The sequence below is a fragment of the Hypanus sabinus genome, chromosome 4, assembly GCF_030144855.1.
Source record: "Hypanus sabinus isolate sHypSab1 chromosome 4, sHypSab1.hap1, whole genome shotgun sequence".
Classification (NCBI taxonomy): Eukaryota; Metazoa; Chordata; class Chondrichthyes; order Myliobatiformes; family Dasyatidae; genus Hypanus; species Hypanus sabinus.
In genome coordinates this window covers 93,148,497-93,173,440 of record NC_082709.1, presented here as the reverse complement: position 1 = coordinate 93,173,440, position 24,944 = coordinate 93,148,497, and the positions used below count along the sequence as shown (strand labels likewise).

Below are 24,944 nucleotides of genomic sequence, written 5' to 3'. Positions count from 1 at the left end.
AAGGGTTTAGTAGCCATCATTTATAAGATGATCATGAATTTACAGTTAGATATATCAGAAAAAATTAAGGAATGGCAAGAAGAGTTGCAGTGTCATATCTACTGAGCAATGGGAAAAAATTTTATTATTGGTAAATTCGTCCTCTATTTGTGCTAAACATGCCCTAATACAATTTAAGCTTGTACATAGAGCTCATATGTCTAAGGATAAACTGGCTCGATTTTATTCTCATCTTAATTCAACCTGCGATAGATGTCATTCTGATGTTGCTTCATTGACTCATATGTTCTGGTCTTGTCCTTGTTTACAAAATTATTGGAAAGATATTTTCAGTATTATTTCAAGAGTTTTAAATATTAATTTCCAACTGCATCCTCTTACTGCAATTTTTGGTTTACCAATGACGGATAATAATCGTTTATCCGCTTCATCTCAACGAATGATTGCATTTGTTACATTAATGGCTAGAAGATCTATTTTATTGAATTGGAAAGAAATTAATCCTCCAACTGTATTTCAGTGGTTTTCTCAAACTATTTGTTGTTTGAGTTTAGAAAAAATTAGAAGTGTGGTTTTTGAACCTTCAGTTAAATTTGAAGAAACTTGGAGACCTTTTATTCAACATTTCCACATGAGTTGAATTGTCTTTTCCTAAACCTTACTTATATTATCCTTAATTAATTGGATGGAGGTTCGGAGTTATTGGCACTACTGTATATGTACTTAATATTATTCAATGGCCCATGTTGGTTAGTGTTTTTTTTCTCTCTTTTTTTGGGGGGTTTTTCTTTTTTTTTCTCTTTTTACTTCTTTGTTCATTAATGTTCTGAGTTTGAGAGGTTATATATTTTTATTATTATGCATCTGAATGTATTTAAACTATTAATTATGGACTCTCAAACATTTTGTATTCATGTTTCATTTATGTTTGTTTAAAACTAATAAAAAGATTTAAAAGGAAAGGACAGGTATGGGCCATATCAAGGTGGTAGAACTCAGGCCCAAGAGAGATGGAGCAAGGTTTGGGCAATTTAAATGCCATGCAGGATTGAGAAGGTCAGGATGTTAGGGTCAACGGCGAGGAACAGGAGGGTGTTTAGCTCACCGCTTCATGAGGTTTGCTCACCTATGCATTGAACTAAGGCTGTGGCCTGCAACCAATAGGCTCTTGGATCGACCGTGACTGGGTCACTTTCATGAACTTTAGTTCTGAATGTTATTTGCTTATTTATTGTTTGCACGATTTCTTCTTTTTTCCGCACATTGGATGTTTGATGGCTCATCTTTTTTTATGAGTTCTGTTGGGTTTCTTTATTTTATGGCTGTCTGTGAGGAGACAAATCTCAAGGTTGTATATAGTTTGCATTCTTTGATAATAAATGTACTTTACTTTGAACTTAAATAGGTTTTGAACTGACATTTAAAAATGTCATCTGAGTTTGCATCCCTTTTAGGCATTGAATTCCACAGTTTAGGAACGTAGATATTTTATCCTTACTTTAGTACTTTATCCTGCAGGTTGCCTTTGCTGCAGTCGACTGCACGAAAGGAACAAATCATGAGCTGTGCAAGCAGGAAGGAGTGGAAGGCTACCCTATGGTCAGTTATTACAACTATGGCAAGTTCATGGAGAGGTATAGTGAGGAACGATCGGTGAGTGCGGGTGCCTAATAATTCTGTGCTTTGGAGTGTTTGAATCCTCTTGGGACTCAGAGTGGCCGCGAGATGATGTACCGATGGTGCTTCTCAGAATTGTCAGCCCTCTGTGCAAGTGGGAGGTCCACTATGTTTCAAGGTACATCAATCACAGGATAATTCAGTGTAAGCTGGAAGAGTTCACCAGCTGTTGGGGGTTTCCTGTTGGACTCAAGATTGATGTCAACACTTCAATAAAGTGTCAGCTGTATCTCAGTGAAGAGTGTGGGTTCAAGCCCCACATCTGGTACTTGAGTTCAGATTCCAGTCTGACACTCTAGTTCCATTACTGAGGGAGCATTGTGTTCTTAATGGTGTCATCTTTAAACCCTCCAGGTGCGCATTCAGGTATTTTAAATGAGCAACAATGATTTTCCTGATGTCTTGGCTAAAATTTGCCTCAAAAGACACTATTATCTCATTCACACAAGAGATTCCACAGATACTAGAAATCCTGAAGAACAAACACAAAATGCTGGAGAAATTTTGCTTCTGTATCTTATGTCTTATGGTCCTGTCCCATCTTCCCTTTTTCCATTCTCCATTCTGGCTATCCTTCTCACTTATCCTCTGGTGCCCCTCCTCCTTCCATTTCTTCCATGGTTCACTTACTCTCCTATCAGATTTCTTTTTCTTCAGCCCTTTACTGCTTCCACCTATCACCCCCCAACTTCATGCTTCATTACCCTTCTTCCACCCATGTTTACCTTACCTGGTCTCACCTAACACGTGCTAGCTTGTACTCCTTTCCTTTCCCCCACCTTCTTATTCTGGCTTCTTCCCCCTTCCTTTCCACTCCCAATGAAGAGTCTCAACCTAAAACATTGGCTCTTTATTCCCCTCCATAGATGCTGCCTGACTGCTGAGTTCCTCCAGCATTTCTAGCATCTGTGGAATTGCTTGTGTTCATGCATTTGGATAGGATGCTTTCTATGGTTCTTCAATAACAATTGCTGAGCATCAAATGTAGGATCATAAATATTAAGATCAAAAGTCCTTCTGGCCTATGGTGCCTTCAAATAAGATCATGACTGCAAAAAATAAATCCAAAATACTCTGCTGATATGTGAACACCAAAAGGGTGGTAAGAGCTGAGATAATGCCATTCATGGACCAAAATGAAATGTCTTGGAAACAAAACACAGTGCTGAGGATCAAAAGGTGTTCTTAAGAGAGTGTTGCCAGCGCTCAAGGACCTGAATTACAGGGAAAGGTTGAATAGGCTAGAACTGTATCCCTCAGTGCATAGGAGACTGAGGTACCTTATGTAGGTATAAAAATCGTGAGGAGCATAGAAACATCCAGCACACTCTGTATATGTGCTGAGGACAGCCACAAGTGATTAGGGTTTAAGCTCAAGTCATCAGCGTTCTTTTCCCTCCGCAGATGCTGAGTTCCTCCAGCTTTACGTGTGTGTTAGAAACCATTGGATTAGAGTGTAAACTGGATATCTTTCTCATAGTTTTAACTCTTCATATGCTTTTCCTACATTTTTACGGTACTGAATCTGGCTGTTTCATATGTTATTCTCATAGCTGGAATGTCTTGTTATTTCCAGATTCAAGATAGTTCAATGTCATTTCCTGTACACTAGTGCTAAGAAGACAAGATATATCTGGATCCAATGAAGCACAAAGAAACACAATTAGATAAAGGATGATTTTTAAAAACACAATAAATATAAATGCATAAAATGGTTTATATAAAATGATTGGTATGTGCATAAAACAATGCTAGGCACAGGAGAGTGTAAAGGTGACTGACAGGAAATGATAAAATACTGGTGGTTGAGTGTGTGGAGAGGTGGGAGCATCAATCAACCTTACTGCTTAGAGAAAGTAACTGTGTTTGAGTCTGGTTGGTCGTGGCGTGGATTCTACATCTGACCTAGTATAGTCTGAACTAGATTTTAATATAGGACCACATGACTTCTTTGTCCTTCTTATCTCTTTTATTCTTCGTTCTTATTACACTTAATAAACAGCCATATCCAACAAGACCATAAATCATAAGGGCAGAATGAGGCCATTTGGCCCATTGAGTCTCCTCATCATAGCTGTTTTATTATCCTTCTCACCTACATTCTTCTGCCTTCCCACCATAACCTTTGACACTTCATTCTTAACTTCCAAAGAACCTTTGCATTACAAAATCACCAGATCCAACAAAATGAAACAAGTTTCAAGTTGCAAGTAAAGGGAGTGATAGAGAGAACAAAAGGGAATGTCTGTGATGATGCCTTCTCACCTTTTCATCAGGCAGAGGATTTTAAAAAATCTGAAAGCCCATACCACCAGGCTCAAAGACAGCTTCTATCCCTCTGTTTTAAGACTATTGAATGGTCCCCTAGTGTGATAAAATGAACTCTTTGACGTCACCTCCTATGACTTTGCGCTTTATTGTTGGAGATGAGGTGAAGACCAAGAGGAATTGAATTAGACAAGTGGTGCTGTTAAAGAGGGCAGTAAATGGATGTATGGAGGAGAAGAACAAAAGAGATGAACAAATACCATAGGGGAGAAATAAAACTAAAAGAAGGAAATGTTAGGCATAAGACTGGAATGGTCTCTCTCAGGTCCTACCACCAGCTCCCAGAGACTCCCATCTTCCTCTCACACCACCACCCCTTGTACACTCCAAACCTCCCTTCTCCTCAGATACTACCAACCCCCTACCCCTCCGATTCCAACTCTCATCTGTGCCAGGTCTTCACCATTCCCTCTGAATTTCCCCTCTCTGAAGCAGAATGTCCTGTCCTTAGTAAGGGTTTCACCTTTGTCCCCCTGCGCTCACACCTCAGCGAGTTCTGCATCCGCCATGATGTTCCGTTCCCCTTCCCTCCGTCTCCATGTACATAAAATATACTACAAATTTCAATAAGAAATATGAAAAATAAATAGTATAAAAATAGATCAAAAATAGTAAGCAGTATTCATGGGTTCATGGACCATTCATACACCCAATGGTTGTTCCCAAAACCTGGAGAAAAATATACCAGTGTTCAGGCAGATTTAGGCTCGAAGTGTCAATTGGTTATTCTTCTCCATAGATGCTGTCTGACCTGCTGAGTTCCTCCAGCATTTTCTGTGTGTTATTCTGGATTTCCAGCATCTGAAGAATATCTTGTGTTTCAGAAAATTACCAGTTGATGCTGTGGATTAGGATCTGGGTGTGAATCCAGAAAAGCCTGCTAGCTGCAGAGTTTCCTTAAAGAAACTAAATGCTCTGTATCCAAATCCTTGTAAACAAGAAACAGCTTTGCCTCCAATTCAAGTGTCACTTAGGTCCAGCTGAGAGAAGTTACAGAAGGCTAACAGGAAAAAAAGTCACAGAATACTATAGCACAGAAACAGGCCTTTCAGTCCATCTAGTCTGTGTCAAACTATTATCCTGCCTAATCCCATTGACCAGACCACAGCCCTTCATACCCTTCCCACCCTTCCCATCCATGTTTCTTTCCGAATTTCTCTTAAATCTTGAAATTGAACCTGCATCCACTATTTCTGCCGCAGCTCGTTCCACATTCTCACCTCCTGAGTGACATTACCTATGATGTTTCCCCTCAAACATCGCACCTTTCACTACTAACCCAAGACCTCTGGTTCTAATAGGCATAAAAAACTTTGCTGACACAGTGTCAAGGCAAGAATCAGAATTAGAATCAAGTTCTGAATCATCATGACCTGATTCGGCACAGACTTGAAGGGCCAAGATGGCCTGTTTCCGTGCTGTAATTGTTATATGATTCTGAAGAGAATCATTTCATGGAAATACATATTTAAGGTAAAATGCCAAAGAATGAGTTTTTCTGTTGCTGCAGCAATGCAGTACATGATAAACATAAAAACAATAGAAAATAACGTAAATTATTATGTTGATGAAGGGTTTCGGCCTGAAATGTTGCCACTACCTCCTCCCATAGATGCTGTCTGGCCTACTGAGTTCTGCCAGCATTTTGTGTTTTTATAAATTATTATGTAATTTACGTGATAGAGTAAAAGTAATGTAAGAACATTAGGGTAATGTAGTCTGAAAAGATGGGTTATCATGTGCTCAAGTGTAGTCAGGTACAGGTGACAACAAAAAACTTGCTTGTGATATTACAGGTACATACAGCATACAGAATATAAATTGTACATAAATTAGACAGTGAAGTGAGGGAGGAAAAATATAAACTGCAAAACCAAGACCTCAGTGTAAGGGAAAGTACACAGGGACAAGTCCATTGTGGTGCAAGAGATGAATGTGCAGTTGAAGAGAGAACCGATTAAGTTCCTTTGCTGAGGTGGGATAAGGATTGAGCTTTTCAGGAATTGAAGATTATAGGAAGGTAGCCATTCCTGAAGCTAGTAGTGTGAGACACGAAGCATCTGTACCTCCTGCCAGATAGTAACAGCTAGAGGAGAGCATGATCTGGCTGGGTCATGATGATAGATGCCTCTTCCGTGAGATAATGACTTGCATAGATGCTGTCAGTCTTGTCAGTGATGAGGATAACTGTGCCTGTGATGGACTAGGCATTGCTCACTACCTCTCCAGCCAATCATGTCCCTGCGTGTTGGCATTGCCATACCAGGCTGTGAGGCGACCCATAATGAACAGTACTTTGGGTCTGAGACTTTGGTGAGGCAAATTGGATGGAGCTCACCAAAGTTGGATGGATGCAGTCAAGTTAGCATGAGGATTGCAGTGGTGGAATTGATGGAATGTGGTAGAGAATCAAAATCAAGCTTACTAACCCTGACATAAGTCTTAAAATTTGTTGTTTTGTGGCAGCAGTACAGTGCAGGCATAACAAATTACTGTAAGTTTCAATAAAAGTAAATATTGTGGAAGAGGAATGGCAAGGCAGTGTTCTTGGCAGATCTAATGGGAGAGATGAAGAAGTTGTTCCTAAAACATTGTCTCCTGTACCTCCTCCCTAATGAGAGCATGTCACAGGAGGGCCAGCTCTTTAACTTCATTAATATACATCTTCTTCACACACCACCTTTTGAAGATGTCCTTGATGGTGGGGAGGGTTGTACCCTACTGAATCAACAACCCCCTTCAGCCTCCTATGATCCTGTATATTGGAGCCTTCATACCATGTGGTGATGCAATATTCTTAATACTCTCCATAGTACATCTGTAGAACCATAGAACATTACAGCACAGAAACAGGCCTTTTTGCCCTTCTTGGCTGTGCCGAACCATTTTTCTGCCTAGTCCCACTGACCTGCAACTGCCCATATCCCTCCATACACTTCTCATCCAAAAACCTGTCCAAGTTTTTCTTAAATGTTAAAAGTGAGCCCGCATTTACCACTTCATCTGGCAGCTCATTCCACACTCCCACCACTCTCTGTGTGAAGAAGCCCCCTCCAATGTTCCCTTTAAACTTTTCCCCCTTCACCCTTAAACCATGTCCTCTGCTTTTTTTCTCCCCTGGCCTCGGTGGAAAAAGCCTGCTTGCATTCACTTTATCTATACCCATCATTATTTTATACACCTCTATCAAATCACCCCTCATTCTTCTACGCTCCAGAGAATAATGTCTAACCTATTCAACCTTTCTCTGTAACTCAGTTTCTCAAGTCCCAGCAACATCCTTGTAAACCTTCTCTACACTCTTTCAACCTTATTAATAACCTTCCTGTAACTCGGTGACCAAAACTGCACACAATACTCCAAATTCAGCCTTACCAATACCTTATACAGCCTCACCATAATATTCCAACTACACCTCCAATCTTTGTATCATCAGCAAATTTGCTGATCCAATTTGCCACATTATCATCCAGATCATTGATATAGATGACAAATAACAATGGACCCAGCACTGATCCCTGTGGCACACCACTAGTCACAGGCCTCTACTCAGAGTAGCAATCCTCCACTACCACTCTCTGGCTTCTTCCATTGAGCCATTGTCTAATCCAATTTACTACCTCTCTATGTATACCGAGTGACTGAATCTTCCTAACTAACCTCCTGTGTGGGACCTTGTCAAAGGCCTTACTGAAGTCCATGTAGACAACATCCACTGCCTTCCCTTCATCCACTTTCCTGGTAACCTCCTCGAAAAACTCTAATAGATTTGTTAAACATGACCTACCACGCACAAAGCCATGTTGACTCTCCCTAATAAGTCCCTGTCCATCCAAATACTTGTAGATCCTATCTCTTAGTACTCCTTCCAGTAATTTACCTACCACAGACATCAAACTTCCCGGCCTATAATTTCCTGGATTACTTTTAGAGCCTTTTTTAAACAACAGAACAACATGAGCTATTCTTCAATCCTCCAGCACTTCACCCTTAGATACTGACATTTTAAATATATCTGCCAGGGCCCCTGCAACTTCAACACTAGAATCCTTCAGGTCCTGGGGATTTATCTACTCTGATTTGCATCAAGATAGCAAGCACCTCCTCCTCTTCAATCTGTATCGGTTCCATGACCTCACTACTTGTTTGCAATATTTTTGCAGAAATTTGCAAAAGTTTTAGTGACATACCAAATCTCCATAAACTCCTAATGAAGTATAGCCACTAGTGTGCCTTCATCATCATTGAATCAATATGTGGCCCTAGGATAAATACTGTAAGACCATAAGACATAGGAGCAGAATTAGACCGTTCAGCCCATCGAGTCTGCTCAGCCATTCTGTCATGGCTGGTCCTGAATCCCACTCAACTTGCCCTCTCACCATAATCTTTGATGCCCTGACCAATCAGGACACTATTAAGTTTTGCTTTAAATGTACCCTTGGACTTGGCCTCCACAGTTGTCTGTGGCAGAGCATTCCACAAATTCACTACTCTCTGGCTAAAAAAACTCCTCCTTACCTCTGTTCTAAAAGGTCACCCTCAATTCTGAGGCTGTGCCCTTTAGTTAGAACATCAAATAGTACAGCACAGTGTGTGCCCTTCGGCCCACAACGTTGTGCTGACCCTTAAACTCTGCCTCCCATTTATCTCCCCCCCCACCTTAAATTCCTCCATATATCTGTCTAGTAGTCTCTTAAATTTCACTAGTGTATCTGCCTCCACCACAGATTCAGACAGTGCATTCCACACACCAACCACTCTCTGAGTAAAAAACCTTTCTCTGATATCCCCCTTGAACTTCCCACCCCTTACCTTAAATCCATGTCCTCTTGTATTGAGCAATGGTGCCCTGGGGAATAGGTGCTGGCTGTCCACACTATCTATGCCTCTTAATATCTTGTATACCTCTGTCATGTTGCCTCTCATCCTCCTTCTCTCCAAAGTGTAAAGCCCTAGCTCTGGACAACCAGCCATAGGAAACATCCTCCTCATAACCACCTTATCATCATTCATTAGGTTTCAATGAGATCCCTCTCCCCGACATCCTTCTAAATTCCAGTGAGTACAGCCCCAGAGCTGCCAAACACTCCTCATGTGTTAACCCCTCCCCCTTCATTCCCAAAATCATCCTCTTGAACCTCCTCTGGACTCTCTCCAATGACAACACATCCTTTCTGAGATGTGGGGGACAAAACTGTTGACAAAACTCCAAGTATGGCCTGACTTATAAAGCCTCAACATTATCTAGTTGTTTTTAATTCTAGTCTCCTTGAGATAAATTGTCAACATTGTATTTGCCTTCTTTACCACAGACTCAACCTTCTGAGAGTCTTGCTCGAGGATCCTAAGACCCTTTGCAACTCTGATGTTTGAACCTTCGTCCCATTTAGATAATAGTCTGTACTATCGTTACTTTTACCAAAATACATTTATATACATTTCCCAATACTGTATTCCACCTGCCACTTTTATGCCCATTCTTCCAATTTATCTAAGTCCTTCTGCTATTGCATTACAGGTTTCCCCTGCAATCCGAAGGCAGAGCGTTCCTATGAAACTGTTTGTAAACCGAAATGCCATAAAGCAAAGAAGCAATTACCATTAATTTATATGGGGAAAATTTTTGAGCATTCCCAGACCCAAAAAATAACCTACCAAATCATACCAAATAACACATAAAACCTAAAATAACATATAATAAAAGCAGGAATGATATGATAAATATACACCCTATATAAAATAAAAATATTGTATGTACGGTGTAGTTCCACTTATCAAAATCAGAAAGACAGCAAGCCAAAGTCGATTTAGAGAAAAAAAAATCAGTACGTACAACTGCCCGCACAAGGTTTCACAGTCATTGTAGTCTTTCTCGGGGTAAACACATGTATAAAATGGGTGCCTTTTTCTCGTAAAAGCGAAAATCCTCTTTGGTTAGCAAAAACAGGTACTGATGTAGGTCTTTCGTAACAGCGAGTTGTCATAAAGTGAGCGTTCGAAAAACGGGGGACGCCTGTACTTTCTCAGCACGACCTACCCCTCCACCTAACTTTGTATCATCTGCAAACTTTACCACAAAGCCACACAGGAACTTGAAGCTGTTCTCCCTTTCCACCACTGACCCCTTAATGAGAACTGGTGCACGTTCTTCCTGACTTCCCCTCCCTGAAGTCCACAGTCAATTCCTTGGTTTTCCTTGGGTTCTAAAGGACATCCCTTTAGATAAGGAAAACATAGAAAACCTACAGCATAATACAGACCTTTCGGCCCACAAAGTTGTGCTGAACATGTCAGTACCTTAGAAATTACTAGGCTTACCCATAGCCCTCTATTTTTCTATGTTCCATGTACCTATCCAAAAGCCTCTTAAAAGACTCTATTGTATCCGCCTGCACCACTGTTGCCGGCAGCCCATTCCACGCACTCTCCACTCTCTGCATAAAAAAATTTACCCCTGACATCTCCTCTGTACCTACTCCCCAGCACCTTACACCTGTGTCCTCTTGTGGCAACCATTTCAGCCCTGGGAAAAAGACTCTGACTATCCACACGATCAATGCCTCTCATCATCTTATACACCTCTATCAGATCACCTCACATCCTTCTTCGCTTCAAGGAGAAAAGGCCAAATTCACTCAACCAATTCTCATAAGGCACACTCCCCAGCCCAGGCAACATCCTTGTAAATCTCCTCTGCACCCTTTCTATGGCTTCCACAACCTTTCTGTAGTGAGGAAACCAGAACTGAGCACGGTACTCCAAGTGGGGTCTGACCAGGGTAGCTGCAACATTACCTCTTGGCTCCTAAATTCAATTCCATGATTGATGAAGGCCAATACACCATTAGCCTTCTTAACCACAGAGTCAACCTGAGCAACTGCTTTGAGCATCCTATGGACTCGGACCCCAAGATCCCGCCGATCCTCCACACTGCCAAGAGTCTTAGGCATTAATACTATATTCTGCCATCATATTTGACCTACCAAAATGAACCATTTTACACTTATCTGTTGAACTCGATCTGCCACTTCTCAGCCCAGTTTTGCATCCTATCAATGTCCCGCTGTAACCTCTGACAGCTCCCCACACTATCCACAACACCTCCAAACTTTGTGTCATCAGCAAACTTACTAACCCATCCACCAGTTCCTTATCCAGGTCATTTATAAAAATCACCAAGAGTAAGGGTCCCAGAACAGATCCTTGAGGCACTCCACTGGTGAATGACCTCCATGCAGAATATGACCCGTCTACAACCACTCTTTGCCTTCTGTCGGCAAGCCAGTTCTGGATCCACAAAGCAATGTCCCCCTTGGATCACATGCCTCTTTACTTTCTCAGTAAGCCTTGCATGGGGTACCTTATCAAATGCCTTGCTGAAATCCATATACACTACACCTACTGCTCTTCCTTCATCAATGTGTTTAGTCGCATCTTCAAAACATTCAATCAGGCTCGTAAGGCACAACCCGCCCTTTACAAAGCCATGCTGACTACTCCTAATCATATTATACCTCTCCAAATGTTCATAAATCCAGACTCACTGGTCTAAGGAGGAATTTATTTCGCCAGAAGGTGGTGACTCTGTAATTCATCACCACAGATTGTAGTAGAGGCCGAGTCATTGAGTATACTTTGTTACGTATCCCGTAACTGGATAACTCACCAGCAAAGATAGAGAGGTCCGTTGGAGTCTGATGGCACTATTTTCGAACGTTTTATTCATAAAGGGGGGCACAAAAGTAAGGTTAATACAAACATTCAGAACATATACATTGGCAAAACTCAATCTAAAGCACGGGTATAGCAATAATCATCATTAAGAAAATAATCTCGACTGTTGTCTAGGGGATAATATATTGTCCGTTGGAAATATAAAAATCACTCAGAACTCTGCAGGCTTCAGTCTTTTTGGGGAATCACTGGGTTTCATGTTTTTCAGAGTGAGGAGAAACGGGAAAAACTTGCCCGGGTCTTTGACGAAGCAACACCGTTGAATCAGGGGAGCTTTGTTTCCCTGTTATTAGTTCGAAGTCCTTCTCAGTATTATCAGCCACCCGCTCCCCAGGCAGAGAAGTTACGGAGTGCACGTGGCTTTTGACTGGCTTCCAGCTATCATGGGAGCATTGAGCGATCGAGTCCTTCTGGTGCGTCTCTCTGGGGTACCACCTTCTGCAGTCCCCTTTTATCTTGACTTGCAGAGTTGTAGATGTCCATCAAAGTAGGGTGATGTAATCCCCACCCCCACGTTGCTCGAGGGTGTCCATATCCGTGGTAGCTGTCACGTAGCAAGGTCATGTCTCTAAGAGCCATGGCCAAAACCATTACATTGTCTCTCATTTGCCTGGGTCCAAGACCCGAATTAATAGCGCTCTTGCGATTCTCTCAGAGCTGTGGTACATTCATAACAATTTAAAGTGCAAGTTGATAGGTTCTTCGTTAGTAAGTGAGTCAAAGATTATGGGGAGAAGGTAGGAGAATGAAGTTGAGAGAGATAATAAATCAACCATGATGGAATAGTGGAGAAAGCTCAATGGGCTGAATAGCCTGTTTCTGCTCCTTTTTCTTATGGTCTTGCGGACATTGCGTGTAAAATTGTTGTTGTGATACTACTCAACCAACTGATCTTTTTCTCTCCTACCACTTCCTTCTACGTTCAATCCTACTGCATCACTGTAGGTGATCACAAAAGAACAAAAACCTCTTGGAAAGATGAGATGAACATTCCACTTGTATGGTCTTTGTAGGAATTTAGTATCAATAGTAAGTCTTTGTCAATACTTAAGGATTAAATATCAGCTTTATTTGTCACATACATCAAAACAGACAGTGAAATGTTTTTGTTAACAGCCAACGTAGTTTAAGGAGATGTTGAGGGCAGCCTACAACTGTTAGCTTCCAGCATCAATATAGTGTACTCACAGCCCTAACCCATGTCTTTAAAATGTGGAAGGAAACCAGAGCACCCGGAGGAAACCCACATGGTCACGGGGAGTACGTACAGGCAGTGGCAGAATTGAACCCAGGTCACTTGCCACTGTGCTGCCCTTCACTGTACTGAAGCATTCACAATAAAGTCTGCCAGCAATTGCAGTATTTAAATCAAAATATTCACTGCTCCTTCAACGTGTTTTTATTTCTGTATTTCAGGAAGACGGGTTTATCAGTTACATAAGACGAATGAAGGGACAAGACTACGTGAAGGCAAGGGAGGAGTTGTAACCTTGCATACTTCACTTGCCACTGCACTGCAACAAAACCCTGTTTCCATCACTACTGTACTGAAACTTCACACTTTCCAAGGACTAAGGGTTTTGAAAAATGAAGAGTAAGCAATTTATATAAAAATAATTATAACAGTGGATCACTTGTAGTTCCTTTTTTTAAAAAAAAAGGACAGCATAGTGCTACAAGAAAAGTATAATTAGAATTTGAATGTCACATTATCCACTCTTGTGTCCAAATACAAAGTTTGTAACTAGTGACCAACTGGTATAATTTAACCTGTGCCAATATTTCCAGACTTTCACCCCTGCTGTCTGCAATATCCCAGTTATGGGATAATTTTTCAATGGATTCACAATGGGGTTCAATAATTGCAGGAGAAAGCCATTCCTTCAGACAGTTTGAAGACACACGTGTGCACAATGTGGAGCCAGGCTGAAGCATCCATCTGCCTTATTTATCCGGCTGGACTGAGCCATTCTTGCATACCAACAGAGAAACATTACAGTTGGACTGCATCAGTCAAGCTCTAGCTCGTGTTCTATGCAAATGTTTTGTAGCTGCAGATTTTCTACAATAAGGTCCATAAATTTGGATCAGGTTGCCTGAGATTGCTGGGTTTTTATTTAGAGGGTGAGGGTAATGGTTGTGGGGTGGGGGGGGGGGTACTGAATCAGAAGCGGTTTCAAGTTTTAATCAAACTGCTCAGGGATGATGGAAGTAAGGTCCAAATGCAGCAAGTTAGATGTGATTCAGTTTGAATTCCATGATAACACATGATATCAGGATTACTTGCTACAGATTTGGTAAGTAGAAAGTTAAACAAAATGGAAAAGTTATCTGTATAAATTCAAGCTTTGGATATTAGTCCATGAATGACCAGCTATTTTTGAATTGCATGTTCAAATATGGAAAATTTGACCTATTGAAGAAATCTAATAAAGTGATTTTTTTGGTGTTTTACTTGTGCTCATTTTATAAATTCCATTGCTGTCCAAGATTTCATGGATTATATATCAGATTATCATCACAGGTTTAAAATGTCAAAGGACTCCAAACACAAGGTTTTATCTTATGTTACTTTTCCTACTGGGTTGACATCGATTAACTATTAGGGATATTAGTTATGTTCAAGACTCTTAAAATTTCCCGACTTTCTCTGTACACGTCCTCTGTTTGAGTCGATGTATTACCTTCTGTTTCATTCCATTGTTTCTCAAGTAAATGATTCCAGGTTTGAATGGCTTGTCATATGAAGAACATTTAATGGCTCTGGGCCTGTATTCACCAGAATTCAGAAGAATGAGGGGTGACCAGGAAGAAGTGGCAGATGAATGTAGTGTAGGGAAATGTATGGTCATGCACTTTGGAAGAATGAATAGAGATGTAGACTATTAAAAATGGATCTTGTGCTTTCCTGGAATATGTGACTAAGGCCCAAGATGGCACCATTTACAGCAGCCGTGTTGTGTACTCCAAATTGGTATAACCTTCTGCATGTCCCTCTACTTCATTCTGCATTTCTCTTCCAAGAAGCTGAAAGTCACATCAGGTATGATCAATTGACTCTTGAACATTGGAAAGATGGCATTCAATAATAACATGCTGCTCTTCTACCTCTGGAGCCCTCTGTTTGCACGAACCATGGGAGGTTCATTCGCTACAAGGAATTACCAAGGAAGCATCGTCAGAGGTGAGGAAGAAGAGCAGCATCTTAGTTAGGTTAAGACAGTATACAAACCGGCTGCCACTTTCTACCATACTCCTGGCCAACACACAGTCCCTGCACAACAAGCTGTGTGAGCCGAGAGCCAGAATCTCCTACCAGTGGGAAACAAAGCACTGTAAATTGCTTTACCGAAGCCTGGTTGTCAGAGGAAATACCAGACCAAGCCACAAAACCCATTGGGTTCTCTGTGTTCTGAGCGGACAGGTCTAAAGACCTCTCGGGGAAAAGTAAAGGTGGGTGAGCGTTTCACGGTGAACAATGCTTGGTGCAACCCAGGTAGCACACAGCCCCTCAAATCCTTTTGCTCCCCGGATTTGGAGTACCTTATGCTGCTATGTTGACCTTTCTGGCTGCCTAGAGGATTCACATCAGTTATTATTACAGCTAAGTACATCACACCATAGGCTGATACCAACCAACCTGGCTGTCAATGAGCTTTGTGAAACCATCAATATCCATGAAACCACACCCCCAGAGGCTGCTTTCATCATCACTGGAGACTTTGACTAAGCGTCACTGACTAGAGTTTACCCATAGTTCTGCCAACACATCGAGGTGAGCACATGGAGAGGAAGCATATTCTACCACTGCTACTCTCCTTTAACCATATAACCATATAACAATCACAGCACGGAAACAGGCCATCTTGGCCCTCCTAGTCCGTGCCGAACCCTTAATCTCACCTAGTCCCACCTACCCGCACTCAGCCCATAACCCTCCACTCCTTTCCTGTCCATATACCTATCCAATTTTACCTTAAATGACACAACTGAACTGGCCTCTACTACTTCTACAGGAAGCTCATTCCACAATCCTTTCCACAATGCCTACAAAGCACTTTGCTGCCCTCCATTTGGAAAGTTTAACCATTCCTTCATCTTGTTCCTACGGGCAGAAATTGAAACAAGAAGCGGGCATAGAGAAAGCTTTTCACTGCTGGTCCAACCAATCAGACTTAATGTTTCAAGACTGCTTGATAGCGTCACCTGTGTATAGCGTATTTACGCTTTGATAGCGTATTTCGAGCTGAGAACATCTCTGAATATATGGAGCTGGTCACAAGCTTCATTCAGAAGTGCACTGAAGACATTGTTCCCCAAAAATCTGTTCAAGTCTACCCAAACCAGAAGCCTTGGATAAATAGTTCAGTGCCTGTTGCTCTCAGAATGAGGGATAAAGCCTTCACCCCCGGAGACCAACAGGAGCTCAAAAGATGCCATTGTCATTTACATAGAGCCATCAAGGTGGCAAAATGGCAACACAGGGACAAAATGTAGTCACAACTCTGCGACAATGACGCAGTATGGCAAGGACTGCACACCATCGCGGACTTCAAGAGGAAACACAGCAGTACAGCTGATATTGCCGCCTCTCTCCCAGATGAGCTAAATGTTTTTTATGCTAAATTCAAGGTTGATAGGACTGAGCCTCCAAGGAGAGCTGCTGACAAGACCTGCTCCTTGGTCATCTCCAAGACTGAGGTACATAGAATATTCTAATGTGTCAACAGCTGCAAGGCAGTGGGGCCCGACGTTATCCCAGGATGTGTCCTCAAAATGTGTGCTGAACAGTTGGCTGGTTTGTTAATGGATATTTTTAATCTTTCCTTCTCCCCATGTGTAGAGCCCTCCTGTTTCAAATCATCCTTCACTGTTCCTATATGTAAGAAAACCAAGGTAGCATACCTGAACAACTGATGTCCTGTCGCACTCACCTCAATTATAAGCAAATGCTTTGAGAGGCTGGTTAAAGTCTATGTCTGCAGCATACTACCACCCACACTGGACCCCCTACAATTCGCCTACCAACAGAACCAGTCTACCGATGACGCCATAGCCACAGCACTACACACCATCCTCACTCACCTGGAGAAAAGGGATGTTTATGTGAGAATGCTGTTCCTGGACTACAGTTCAGCATTCAACACCATAATTCCCTCCAGAATTGACAGGAAGTTCAGCCACCTCAGCCTGCACACCACCTTGTGCAGCTGGATCCCAGACTTCCTATCGGAATGGTAGTAAGGATGGGCTCCCTCACCTCTGCCCCTCTGACCCTCAACACAGGTGCCCCCCAGGGTTGTGTCCTGAGTCCCCTCCTCGACTCCCTTTACACCCACGACTGTACTGCCACACACAGCTCCAATCTCCTCATCAAATTTGCAGATGACAAGACTTTGATCGGCCTTATTTCTAGCAGTGATCAGATAGCCTACAGAAGAGAGTCTGACACCCTGACACAGTGGTGCCAGGATAACAACCCCTCCCTCAATATCCAAAAAAACAAAAGAGCTGATTGTGGAACGGAGACAGGCTCTCCCCAATCAATGTTAATGGGTTAATGACAGGGTGAGCAGTTTCAAGCTCCTCGGTATACACATCACCAAAGATCTCACCTGGACTGTAGACACTGGCTTTGTGGCAAAAAAGCACAACAGCATCTCTTTCACCTCAGGCAACTGATGAAGTTTGGCATGGGTCACCAAATCTCAAGCCCTTCTACGGGGGCACCACTGAGAGCATCCTGACTGGCTGCGTCACTGCCTGGTAAGAGAACTGCACCACTTGATCACTGGGCACTGCAGAGAGTGGTACGGATAGCCCAGTGCATCTGTGGATGTGAACTTTCCTCCACTGAGGACACTTACAGCAGCAGATGTATGAAGAAGGCCTGGAAGATCATCAGGGACACCAGTTGCACCAGCCATAAACTGTTTCAGTTTCTTCTGTCTGGCAAGTGATACCACAGCATTAAAGCCAGGACCTGCAGGAAAGCTTCTTTCTACAAGCCATTAGACTTAAAATTCACATATCTATACATTGCAACAGAGTCATAATGCAAAGATTTTTACTCCCTCACATTGTGAGATGGATGTAAGATTTTTAAAAATTCTAATTTTAAAATCAAGGCAGGTACAGATAACGATTATAACTAACGTTTCGATGACAAACTTAGCCATCTGAAGCCCAAGAACAGTTTATTTGTGTAAACTGTTTTCTAAATGGGAAGAAAATTCAAAAAACTGAGGTGCAAAGGGATTTGGAATTCCCCATACAGGTTTCCCTAAAGATTAACTTGCAGGGTGATGAGGAAGATGAATGCAATGTTAGCACTCACTTCAAGAAGACTAGAATATAAATACAAGAATGGAATGCTGTGGATTTATAAGGCATTGGTCAGACTGCACCAATACTGTGAGCAGTTTTGGTCCCCTTATCTAAGAAAATATGCAATGCCATTGGAGCGGGTCCAGAGGAGGTTCATGAGAATGATTCTGGGAAAGGGTTAACGTATGAGAAGGGCTCAATAGAACAAATGGCCTAATACCTCTCCTATGTCTAATGGTCTTATAATTCCCATTTTGCAAACCCTACTTCAGCATACTTCCCTAAATTAACAAGCAAGACCACAGCAGAGGAGCAGTTGTTGTTATTATTGTCTCTCTGTCCAAGCACAGTTTTCATCTTCAGATGCTCTGTTCTTCTAGTTTGGAGTTAACTCTCACCACTGATATACAGCCCATCTGCACCCAACTGTCGGACCTCCATTTGAATGGAGACCAAACCAATCCCTTCTTCTGCTACCTAGTAGAATCTTCACTCACATTCAAGTTTTCATCTTCATTTTTTAAATGTGTCCTTAGCAATTTTTGCTTTCCTTTATCCCTTACAGTCTAGCAATCTTCTGCATTCTTCCCATTTGGGCCTCCTACATATCCCTGGTTTCAATGTGTGCCCATTTCTCCAGGCATAGAGTCAAAGAGTCAAACAGCATGAAAACAGGCCTTTCAGCCCAGCTGGTCAATGTTAACCAAGATTCCCACCAAAGCTATTCCGACTTGCCCATGTTAGGCCCTTCAAAACTTTCCTATCCATGTACCTGTCCAAGTACCTTTTAAGTGCTGTTAATATACCTATCCCAAACAGCTTTTCTGGGAGCTTATTGCAGAGGTGGTCTGCATCTGGATGCAGACCTCCTCTGCTGAAGTAGGTAACTCTTGGGATTCTATTAAATCTTTCCCCTCCCACCTATTTCTGGTTTCCCCAACCCTAGGAAAAAGACTGCACGTTCACCCTATCTATGTCCCTGATAAGAGGGCATGATAGTGTAGTGGTTAGAGTAACTCTATTGCAGTGCCGGTGACCTAGGTTCAATTCTGCCACTGTCTGTAAGGAGTTTATACATTCTCACCAGGAACATGTGTGTTTTCTCTAGGTGCTCCAGTTTCCTCCCACATTCCAAATAGGTACGGGCTAGTAGGTTGCATTGGTGTATTTGGGCACCGCGGGTTTATTGGACCAGATGAGCCTCTTACCATGTTTTATCAATAACTGAATAACTTTCTACACCTCTGTCAAATCACCCTTCAATCTACACTTCAATGAAAAAATCCTAACCTCAACCTTTGAGCTCTGGAGCTGTACTCGCTGAAGTTTAGAAGAATTAGGGGGATCTCATTGAAATCTATCAAATATTGAAAGGCCAAGATAGAATGGATGTAGGGAAGATGTTTCCTATAGTGGGGAGTCTCGCACCAGAGGCACAGCCTCAAAATGAAAGATGTCCCTTTAGAACAGAGGTGAGGAATTTCTTTAGGCAGAAGGTGGTGAATAGTTAAAGTGGAGATTGATAGGTCCTTGATTAGTAAGAGCACCATAGGTTATGGGGAGAGGGCAGAACAATCAGGTCAGAGGCGTAATAAATCAGTCACGATGGAATGGCGGAGCAGGCTAGATGGACCAACTGGCTTAATTCAGCTCCTATGTCTTATGGTGTTAACCACGCTCCATAATTCAGTTCCTCGAACTCAGCAACATCCTCGTAACTTTACATTGCACTCTTTCCTGTTTGATGATATCTTTGCTCTAGTAGGGTGACCAAAACCGAACACAATAGTCTAAATGCAAGCTCACTAATACCTTGTAGAACAGCAACATAACATAACCACAAGGGATTCTGCAGATACTGGAACACACGCAAACAACTGCAGGAACTGAGTAGGTCAGGTAGCATCTATGGAGAGGAATAAACAGTCAATATTTGCGGCCGAGACCTTGATTCAGCCTGACATGTCAACTGTTTGTTCCTCTCCATAGATGCTGCCTGACCTGCTGAGTTCCTTGAGCCAAAATGTCCCAGCTGCTATACTCAATACCCTGACTGATCAAGCGCATGCATTTAGAAGTCTCCTGCAATCATCCTCTGGTTCACTTGAAAAAAATGCAAGGGACATTGAGTAAACCACAAAGACTTTAAAATAATATTTTTAAATTGTAGAGATAAAGCCTGCTGACAGGCTGAGGTCCTCAGTGAATGATGCATGGGTTACATCTGAAGTGTTTTCAGGGAGCTGTTCCACACAGCATCATTATTTTCCACATGAACTATATTTATTTATTTATTCAGAGCAGAGCCACTTAATCTGAGGCTTTGAAAGCCAAAGCATCAGAGGTATCCTTGTCTCCTTCATGACAACATCCTGTTTACAAATGGAGATCAAATAATACCTGCCTTCAAAATTCATCCGTGCATAATTCTAGCTGATGGATGATCTGCAACATAAAACATCTCAGGTTTACATGAATCAATGGTCTTTTCTTGAATAAGGATTTTTACGGATGAGTAACAGATTGTCCATCAGTCCAATTATGAATCTTTTGCTAAAGTGCCAACCTAATTTTTCATTAATCTAGAAGCCTTTTTTTTTAACCTTTACTGGATAGAGAAGAACAAATTGGGATCTAAAGTCACTTTAGACCATAAGTCATAGGAGCAGAATTAGGCTATTCAACCCAACGAGTCTGCTCTACCAATCAATCACAGCTGATTTATTTGCCTTCTCAACCCCATTCTCCTGCCTTCTCCCCATAATCTTCCACCTGCCCTCACAAATCAACTTCACATTAACCTCCCACAGTCTGAAGATGCACCGGTCATTAATTGGTCATTATAAATTAGGCAGTGATTAGGTTGATCTGCTTTCTCAGGGATTACTGGGGCAGCTTGGCTCTAAGAGCTGGAAGGGCCTACTCCACACTCTATCACTACATTAAATTAAATGAATATGTCCAATGACTGGGCTTCCACAGCCATCTGTGGCAATGAATTCAACAGATTCATCACCATCTAAAAGGATGTCATTGTATTCTGAGGTCGTGGCCTCCAGTCCAAGACCCCCCCCCCCTCCACATCCACTCGATCTAGGCCTGCAAAGCCCTTATCAAGCCCTAGCTTTCTCTCTGTTATCATTGTACTTGCATTGATTTCTGCTAAAATGATTTCACAGCTTATAATTCTATCTTTCACACAATGTTTTTACAGGACTACTTCACCCACCCAATGCCAAATGCCTACTTGCCCTGTTGTTTCCTTCAGCGATACAAATGAAAGAAGCAGCAGAGATAGAGGCCATTTGGCCTATTTTGTCTCCAAAAACTCAAAGAAAGAAACATCCCAGTTATTTGCACTGACTCTTTCCTCATAGAGATGAATCTTTCTCTTCCAAGTATTTATTCACCTACCTTATGCCATAGATTATAAGCCCCTGAGACATAGAAGGAAAATTAGACCATTCAGCCCATCAAGGCAGCTCCGCCATTTATTATGGCTGATTTGTTTTCCCTCTCAGCTCCATTCTACTGCCTTCTACCCATAACCTTTATCGACCTTACAAATTATGTACCTAGCAACCCTCCACTTTAAATGTATACAATGACTTGACCTGCACAACCATTTGTGGCAATTAATTTATATATTGACACATGGAATTATGAAATCAAAGCCATTACTGAAACTTGGCTACAAGGAGGAGCAGGACTGGCAGCTCAATGTTCCAGGGTTCTGATATTTCAGACATGATAGAGGCAGAGGGGTGAAGGGTTGGGGGTGGCTTTGCTAGTCGGGGAAAATATTACAGCAGTGCTTCGGCAGGACAGATTAGAGGGCTTGTCTACTGAGGCCATATGGGTGGAGCTGAGTAACAGGAAAGGTATGACCACATTAATAGGGTTGTATTACAGACCACCCAATAGTCAGCGAGAATTGGAGGAGCAAATCTGCAGAGAGATAACAGACAACTGCAGGAGACAGAAAGTTGTGATTGTAGGGGATTTTAATTTTCCACACATTGATTGGGGCTCCCACACTGTTAAAGGTCTAGATGGGTTAGAGTTTGTGAAATGTGTTCAGGAAAGTTTTCTAAATCAATATATAGAGGTACCAACTAGGGAGGATGCAATATTAGATCTCCTATTAGGAAATGAGTTAGGGCAGGTGACGGAAGTGTGTGTAGGGGAACACTTTGGTTCCAGTGATCATAACACCATTAGTTTCAATTTGATCATGGATAGAGATAGATCTGGTCCTCAGGTTGAGGTTCTAAACTGGAAAAAGGCCAAATGTGAAGAAATGAGAAAGGATCTAAAAAGCGTAGATTGGGACAGATTGTTCTCTGGCAAGGATGTTGTTGGTAAGTGGGAGGCCTTCAAAGGAGAAATGTTGAGAGTGCAGAGTTTGTAAGTTCTGGTCAGGATTAAAGGCAAAGTGAATAAGAATAAGGAATGTTGGTTCTGTAGGGATATTGGAACTCTGATAAAGAAGCAGAGAGAGATGTATGACATGTATAGGAAACAGGGAGGAAATAAGATGCTTGAGGAGTATAAAAAGTTCAAAAAAACACTTAAGAAAGAAATCAGGAGGGCTAAAAGAAGACATGAGGTTGCTTTGGCAGTCAGGGTGAAGGATAATTCTAAGGGTTTCTACAGGTATATTAGGAGCAAAAGGATAGTAAGGGATAAAATTGGTCCTCTTGAAGATCAGAGTGGTCGGCTATGTATGGAACCAAAAGAAATGGGAGAGATATTAATTGGGTTTTTTGCATCTGTATTTACTAAGGAAACTGGAATGGAGTCTATGGAAACAAGTAGGAAGGTCATGGAACTTATACGGATTAAAGAGGAGAAGGTGCTTGCTGTCTTGAGGCAAATCAGAGTAGATAAATCCCCAGGACCTGACAGGGTATTTCCTCGGACCTTGAAGGAGACTAGTGTTGAAATTGCAGGGGCCCTGGCACAAAATATTTAAAATCTCGATATCCATAGGTCAGGTGCCGGAGGACTGGAGGATAGCTCATGTAGTTCCGTTGTTTAAAAAAGGCTCAAAAAGTAAGCTGGGAAATTATAGGCTATTAAGTTTGACATCAGTAGTAGGTGAATTATTGAAAGGAATACTAAGAGATAGGATATACAAGTATTTGGATAGACAGGGACTTATTGGGGAGAGTCAACATGACTTTGTGCATGGTAGGTCATGTTTAACCAATCTATTAGAGATTTTTGAGGAAGTTACCTGGAAAGTGGATGAAGGGACGGCAGTGGATGCTGCATACATGGACTTCAGTAAGGCCATTAACAAGGTCCCGCATAGGAGGTTAGTTAGGAAGATTCAGTCGCTAGGTATACATGGAGAGGTAGTAAACTGGATTAGACATTGGCTCAATGGAAGAAGCGAGAGAGTGGTAGTGGAGGATTGCTTCTCTGAGTAGAGGCCTGTGACTAGTGGTGTGCCACAGGGATCAGTGCTGGGTCCATTGTTATTTGTCATCCATATCAATGATCTGGATGATAATGTGGCAAATTGGATCAGCAAATTTGCTGATGATACAAAGATTGGAGGTGTAGTGGACAGTGAGGAAGGTTTTCAAAGCTTGCAGAGGGGTTTGGACCTGCTGGAAAAATGGTCTGAAAAATGGCAGATGGAGTTTAATACATACAAATGTGAGGTATTGCACTTTGGATGGAAAAACCAAGGTAGAACATACAAGGTAAATGGCAGGACACTGAGGAGTGCAGTAGAACAGAGGGATCTGGGAGTATAGATATATAATTCCCTAAAAGTGGCATCACAAGTAGATAAGGTTGTAAAGAGAGCTTTTGGTACATTGGTCTTTATAAATCAAAGTATTGTGTATAAGAATTGGAATGTAATGGTGAGGTTGTATAAGACATTGGTGAGGCTGAATTTGGAGTATTGTGTGCAGTTTTGATCACCTAATTACAGGAAGGTTATTAATAAGGTTGAAAGAGTGCAGAGAGGTTTACAAGGATGTTGCCGGGACTTGAGAAACTGAGTTACAGAGAAAGATTGAATAGGTTAGGGCTTTTTTCCCCAGAGTGTAGGAGAGTGAGGGGTGATTTGATAGAGGTGTATAAAATGATGATGGGTATAGATAGACAATAGACAATAGGTGCAGAAGTAGACCATTCGGCCCCTCGAGTCTGCACCACCATTCTGAGATCATGGCTGATCATTCACTATCAATACCCAGTCCCTGCCTTGTCCCCATATCCCTTGATTCCCCTATCCATCAGATATCTATCCAGCTCCTTCTTGAAAGCATCCAGAGAATTGGCCTCCACCGTCTTCCGAGGCAGTGCATTCCACACCTCCACAACTCTCTGGGAGAAGAAGCTCTTCCTCAACTCTGTTTTAAATAACTGACCTCTTATTCTCAATCCATACCCTCTGGTACTGGACTCTCCCAACATCTGGAACATATTTCCTGCCTCAATCCTATCAAATCCTTTAATTATCTTAAACGTTTCAATCAGATCCCCTCTCAATCTCCTCAATTCCAGCGTGTACAAGCCCAATCTCTCCAATCTCTCTGCGTAAGACAGCCCTGCCATCCCAGGAATCAACCTAGTGAATCTACGCTGCACTTCCTCAATTGCCAGAATGTCCTTCCTTAAACCTGGAGACCAAAACTGTACACAATATTCCAGGTGTGGTCTCACCAGGGCCCTGTACAAATGCAAAAGGACATCCTTGCTCTTGTACTCAATTCCCCTTGTAACAAAGGCCAACATTCCATTTGCCCTCTTCACTGCCTGTTGCACTTGCTCATTCACCTTCATTGACTGGTGAACTAGGACTCCTAGGTCTCTTTGCATTTCTCCCTTACCTAACTCGACACCGTTCAGAC

At 42.0% G+C, this 24,944-nt stretch overlaps 1 protein-coding gene across 2 annotated transcripts in view; it reads left to right on the top strand.

Moving 5' to 3' along the window:
- pdia5 (protein disulfide isomerase family A, member 5) overlaps positions 1 to 14,196 on the top strand; it is a 194,758-nt gene extending 180,562 nt beyond the window's left edge. For both annotated transcript variants that reach the window (XM_059967674.1, XM_059967675.1), the window contains 2 exons: positions 1,519 to 1,653; positions 13,159 to 14,196. In XM_059967674.1, the coding sequence (XP_059823657.1) occupies positions 1,519 to 1,653; positions 13,159 to 13,230 (207 nt within the window). In that variant the 3' untranslated portion in view covers positions 13,231 to 14,196. The remainder of the gene's footprint in view (positions 1 to 1,518; positions 1,654 to 13,158) is intronic.
- Positions 14,197 to 24,944: the final 10,748 nt, after the last annotated feature.